General features: G+C 55.7%; 1 protein-coding gene across 1 annotated transcript in view; it reads right to left on the reverse strand.

The window, feature by feature from the left end:
* EPHA10 (EPH receptor A10) overlaps positions 1-5,387 on the reverse strand; it is a gene marked incomplete at both ends in the record, with an annotated part of 37,732 nt that extends 32,345 nt beyond the window's left edge. Inside the window, 3 exons of the mRNA XM_080693314.1 lie at positions 242-920; positions 2,682-2,746; positions 5,282-5,387. Coding sequence (XP_080549440.1) covers positions 242-920; positions 2,682-2,746; positions 5,282-5,387 — 850 coding nt within the window. The remainder of the gene's footprint in view (positions 1-241; positions 921-2,681; positions 2,747-5,281) is intronic.
* Positions 5,388-6,000: the final 613 nt, after the last annotated feature.

The raw sequence follows: 6,000 nt of genomic DNA on the forward strand, positions 1-6,000 counted from the left end.
AGAGAAGGCCTTTGTGAGGTGCCTATCATAAGTCCCTAACGAATGCGTCCTGATACGGAGTGCACTTCACCACTCTGTAACCTGACCGGACCCTCTAGAAGTTCCACAAAGCGCGCGGGCTGCCAGCTCCAGAGCCCGGGACGCCTCCCGCCCCGCCCCGCCCGTCTCTCACCTGGAGCCCGCTCCCTCCCACCTGCTCACCTCGCGGGTCGTGCCCCGCCCCTCCCAGCCCGCAGGGTACCTTCGCAGATGTCACCACGCTCCTGAAATCCTGCGCTGCAGCTGCAGCGGCCCACCGGCACCAGCCACTCGCCATCGGCGCCGCAGTGCATGCGCGGGGGGCTGCCGGGGTCCCCTTCCGAGTGTGCCACGCACGTTCCGGCCACTTCCACCAGCGTGGAGAAGGCGCTCTCGGCCGCGGTGGCGGGGAAGGCCGCCAGGCCCCGCACGGTGGCGCGGCACTGCTTGTAGTACACGCGCACGGACACCAGCGCCACGCATGCGCCCACGTCCTGGAAGGCCAGGTGGAAACCCCGCCGGCTGAGCGGCCCGATCTCCCGCACCTCGGTGTTGAGCTTCATCTTGCGCTCGCCCAGGTCGCCCTGCGTGAAGCTCTCGTCTGCCGCGATCGTGTCGATCTTGCGGGGTCGGCCGCCCCCCAGGCGGGGACGCCCGCGGCCCAGGTCGGCCTCGGTTTCCAGGTAGTAGACATTGAAGGTCTCCTTGCAAGTGCCAGCGGCGCCGGGGATGCTGCTGCAGTCGCGCAGCGTGAACTGCAGCTCCACGAAGATGCGCTGCCCGCGGCCGCGGCCGATCCAGCCAGTCTGCAGCCAGTTGTCCTGGTTGGGCTCCAGCACGTTGCACACTTGGTATGTGCGGATGGGACGGTCGTGTTCGTCCACGCCGCTGATCTCCTCCCACTGGGACAAGTAAAGAGGTGGGCAGCTCAGAGCCGAGGCGCTCCAGGAAGCCAAGCGCTGGGATGACTGGGACCGGAAGCTCTCTTCTCCCACCTCCCCGCCCACTACCCTACGCATCCCTGTGGTTATAACATGCAGAGCTAAGAGGAACTTTGGAAACAAATGAATCCAATCCCTTTTCTTTTTAAACTATGGAACATATGTCATCCTTTTAGCAGGGCCCATGCTAATCTTCTCTGATGCTTGCTTATTTATTTATTTATTTATTTATTATTGTACTGGGGATTGAACCCAGGGCATTCTACTTCCAGAATGCTAAACGTGTGTGTGTGTGTGTGTGTGTGTGTGTACTACTGGAGAACCTAGAGGCATTCTACCTCTGAACTATACCTCCAGTCCTATTTTTTTATTATTTATTTATTTGTTTGTTTAATGCAGTACTAGGGATGGAACCCAGGGGCCTTCTACATCCAAGCTACACTCTCAGAACCTATTTTTTATTCTTTATTTTGAAACAGAGTCTCACTGAATTGCAAAGGGCCTCACTAAGTAGCTGAGGCTGGCTTTGAACCTACGTGATACTCCTGTCTCAGCCTCACAAGTACTAGGATTACAAATGTGCACCACCATGCCCGGCTTTATTTTTTAGTTTGAAACAGGGTCTCACTAGGTTGATGAGAGTCTCACTGCTTGCTGAGGCTGTCCCCAAACCTGTGATCCTGTCTCTGCCTCTCAAGTACTTGAATTACAAGCATATGCCACCATAGCCAGCTATTCCCAGCCTTATTTTATTTTGAAACAGGGTCTTACTAAGTTGCTGAGGCTGACCTCAAACCTGTGGTAAGACTTCTGTCTCAGCCTGGGATTATAGGCATGTACCACCACACCCATATACCAATGCCTTTTCTTTTTTTTCCCCCCAGTACCAGGGATGGAGCCCAGAGGCATTTTACCTCCAAGCTACACCCCCAGCCCTATTTCTTCTTCTTCTTCTTCTTCTTCTTCTTCTTCTTCTTCTTCTTCTTCTTCTTCTTCTTCTTCTTCTTCTTCTTCTTCTTCTTCACAGTACTCGGGATGGAACCTAGGGGCATTCTACCTCTGAGTTATATCCCCCATATAGGCTACAGCCCTATTTTTTATTCTTTATTTTGAAACAGGGTCTCACTGAGTTCCAAAGGGCCTCACTAAGTAGTAGCTGAGGCTGTCCATGAACCACGATCCTCCTGTCTCAGCCTCCCAAATGCTGGGATTACAAGCATGTGCCACCATGCCGGGCTCCCAGTGCTTATTTTTATGAATGGGAAATCTGAGGTTCCAGAGGGAGAGTGACTTGACTGGGCATGTACAGTGAGTTAGCGGTCGAGCTAGGAATAGTACCTGGAGTTTCTTTACTCCTCATCTTTCCACTACACCAAGCTGCTGCTATACCCTGGGTTCTCAGGGCTCCCCTAGGACTCCAGGTCTTGCTTGTTCTGTCAATCAATTGACATTGCGTGGAGGATCTACTAGGCGAAAGGCACGCTCCAGCATCAGCTCCACCCAGATGCCACATTTTTGTTCCTAGATGCAGCCAGTTCCCTCCTGAGTTGCTTATTAATTTGTCCCTTTAACTAACTGAAGACTCTACACTTTCTAATAGGCCCCCCTCCTGGGTTGGCACCAGGGCAACAGATCACACACCAGGACTGTGAGGAACAAAAGGGGCTGGATTTTGAGCTACCAAAGGATCCCTGGGTCAGGGAGGGGCCGTTTTATACCTACCCCGTTGCTCGGCAGTGCAGTCCAGCCCAGCTCCGCCTGGGAGGCTTTGGAATCCAGGAGAACGACTAAGAAGTGGGGAGAACAGAGATGTCAGAAAGCTGAGAGTCCTGTGTAGAAGGAGGCTGGGCTGCTTTGCTGAATTTGCTGTCATTTTGCTGAGGGGATGGATAATGTGGCAAAGAATATAGACAAGTGTTCCTCACTCCATCAATCCCCCAGGAGGAGGGTGTGAGCAGCTCAGCTGCAGAGAGAAGTAGCCACAGTGATTAGAGAAGGAGCCCATATTGGTTTTCTGTGACTCTTTAGCAAGTAACCACAATCTTAGCAGCTTAAAACAACAAAAAGGTTGTTTTCTCTTACAGTACTGGAGGTTAGATGCTTGGTGTCAGTTTCACTTAGTGAGGGTGTCAGCAGGACCCATTGCTCTGGAGAGCCTGAGGGGGAGAATCCACTTTGCTCCCTTCCTGAGCCAGTGGCCGCCTGTATTCCTGGGCTCATGGCCGCCTCCTCCTCCTCCACCTTCAGAGCACATCACTGCCGTTCCTGTTCCTGTCGTCAGGCCACCTTTCCCTCTGACTCTGACTCCTGCTTCGCCCCTCCTGTAACCATTGTGGTTGTACTGGACCCATTCAAATAATACAGAATAATCTCTCCATCACCAAGCCCTTACTTATGCCCCCAAAGTCCTTTTCTACTTAAGGCAGCACTCACAGGCTCTGGGCATTAGGACGCAGACATGTTAGGGAAGGAGTATCATTATTCCACCTTCCACAAAATCCAGCAAATACTCTAAAGCTAGCCCCCAAATTATGGGTGGGAGCCACTGACCCTCCCCAGCCTTCCCATGTTCAGTAGAGGGAATGAGTGGATGAGGGGTTTCCTGTGTACACCTCCAAATTCACTCAGATGTAGGGTGCTTCTGGGATCAGACCACCAGGAATCAAGGAGAATTAAGTTTTGTTTATTTATGTGCTTATTTTGGGTATGGGGAATTGAACCCAGGGACATTCTCCCTCCAAGCTACACGTCAGCCTTTTTTTTTTTTTTTTTGAAACAGGGGCTTACTAAGGTGCTGTGGCTATCCTTGAACTTGTGATCCTCCTGTTTTAGCCTCTAAAGATTACATGAGATTACAGGCATGCACCACCACACCTGGCTAACTTAAGCCGTGTGTGTGTGTGGGGGGGTACTGGGGTTCCTGGAAGCCCTTCTACCTCTGGGCTACACTCCCAGACCTATTTTATATTTTTAAAACAGGGTCTCTTAAGCCAGCGCAGCTGGCTTCGAACCTGCGCAATCCTCCTGTCTCCGCCTCCCAAGCGCGGGGATTACAAGCGTGCACCACCATGCCCGGCTCTAACTTAAGCCTTTTTAGTTTGACTCTCAGGGCCTCTGGGGGAATCAAAGTGGAGAAATTCTGCTGGCAACAAGAGAAATTAAAAAATCATCCCCTTGACCAGCCCCCTTCCCAAGGGCTGCCACTTCCGCTGCCTTTGAGAGAAGAGAATGCCAGGGGTTCTTATACATGATCCACGACTCCTCCTGCACCAGAGAAGCGTGGAATCATTTTATTCCCACAGGCGATGTCAGATCAGCAGTCTGCGTCGTCTGGGCATTGGTCACAGAGAAGCACTGCTTTGGGCAGCAGAGCCAGCAGCCCAGAGACAGGAAACAGGCTCTCCCGAAATCCTGGCCGATTACTCATCTGGAGGAAGTGGGTGGGCCGCCAAGGTGAGGACATCTAAGAGGGACTGGCTCCAGAGGCTTCAGCGACAGCGGGCAGGACCGTCGAGAGCGTGCAGATCCCACACGACCAGGCAGCGCATCCAAACCGCACTCTGGAAGGCATCTGCCATCCAGCGCCGGACCAGCCCTGCGGCTGCCAGTGCCTGGTTTCAGCTCCTCAGGATTCTGCACCTGGATATGACGCCTCTGGATCCAGCCGAGCGCACATCTCCCTCCAAATGCAGAATCAGCGGCAAGACGCGGGCTCTGGTGTCGCTGACAACCCCAAACCCAGTAATGCAGACCGCACCGCGCAGACTGAGCTCAGAATTCAGCACTGCGGACGGTACCGTGACCAGCACTCGGGCCGCGCCCGGACCCGGTCCCTGAGATCAGCATCCCCTGCTGTTAGCCACACAGCGGTTCCCCAGCCCTATTAGGCTCCATCCTGTCTCCAGACTCCGATCCCACCTCCGCGCCTCCGCGGCTCCTCTGCGCTCTTCAGTCCCCACCCCCACGCCTCCCGCCCCCAATCACTCAGCCGGTCGGTCTCACCGCCCCGAACCGCCGCTCTGTCTCCCGCGGTTCCTGATCTCTTCCCCAGTTTCCTAGGTCCTCGGCCCCAAGCTCAACGCCCCTCGCCTCTCTCTCTCTCTCTCTCTCTCTCTCTCTCTCTCTCTCTCTCTCTCTCTCTCTCTCCCTCTCCCTCTCCCTCTCCCTCTCCCTCTCCCTCTCCCCTCCCTCCTTTGCCACCCTCTGACCGCTTGCTTCAAACCCCAGTATAGACTCGAATCCCTACAACGACTTCTTGGCCCGGCGCCCCAGCTCCCCACCTTTTAACACCAGACTCCGAACACAGCCACCAGTCCCCTTACCTTCTTCTGCAGTCCCGGGCCGCCCGGGTCCCAGAAGCAGCGCTAGACAGAGCGGCATCAGGCAGACCAACAGGCGCAGCGGGTGTGGACCGGCGCCAGTCTCCATGGCCCGCAGACCGAGCTGTCAGTGCGACGGCCGAGCCGCGCCAGCCCAGCGCCGCTGAGCAGTGCCCCCAGACCACGGCGCCGGCTGGGGGCGGGTCTCGCCGGTCGCCATCATCCATGGGGACCAATCAGCAGGCATCGCCGCGGGAGTTCCACCAATCCCCGCCAGCAGAGGATGGGGAGGTGGAGTTTTATAGGCCAGGGGCGGAACATCCAACTGGAGGGGGAAAGGAAGGGGTCTTGAAGATCCCCCAAACCGTGGGGGCAGGGCAGCCCTGAGCTAGGGCAGCGGGGCTTTCGGGGAGCAAGATGCGCGGGCGTCGGCGACCCGGGGCGCTAAACCTTAACCCCTCCTTGAGGATAAGTAGGCAATGTGGGCGTGGCTCGAGGAGGCTTGGCCCGCGGGGAAGCAGCGACACTTGCAGCCTCTTAGCTAGCCTGGACGCTCCCGGTTCCCAGGACTTGCGGGGGGCGGGGATCAAAGCCTGATGTCCTAACCCCAAGCTCTGGGGAGGTCTTAGATCTCCCAGTTCCTGCCTCTTCCTGCGTCTGCGGCGCCTGGTGTCTCTCGACTTGATCCCGCCTCTCCCCCCCCTCCTCATCACACACACACA

The sequence above is a fragment of the Muscardinus avellanarius genome (assembly GCF_963383645.1).
Source record: "Muscardinus avellanarius genome assembly, chromosome: 3".
NCBI lineage: Eukaryota > Metazoa > Chordata > Mammalia > Rodentia > Gliridae > Muscardinus > Muscardinus avellanarius.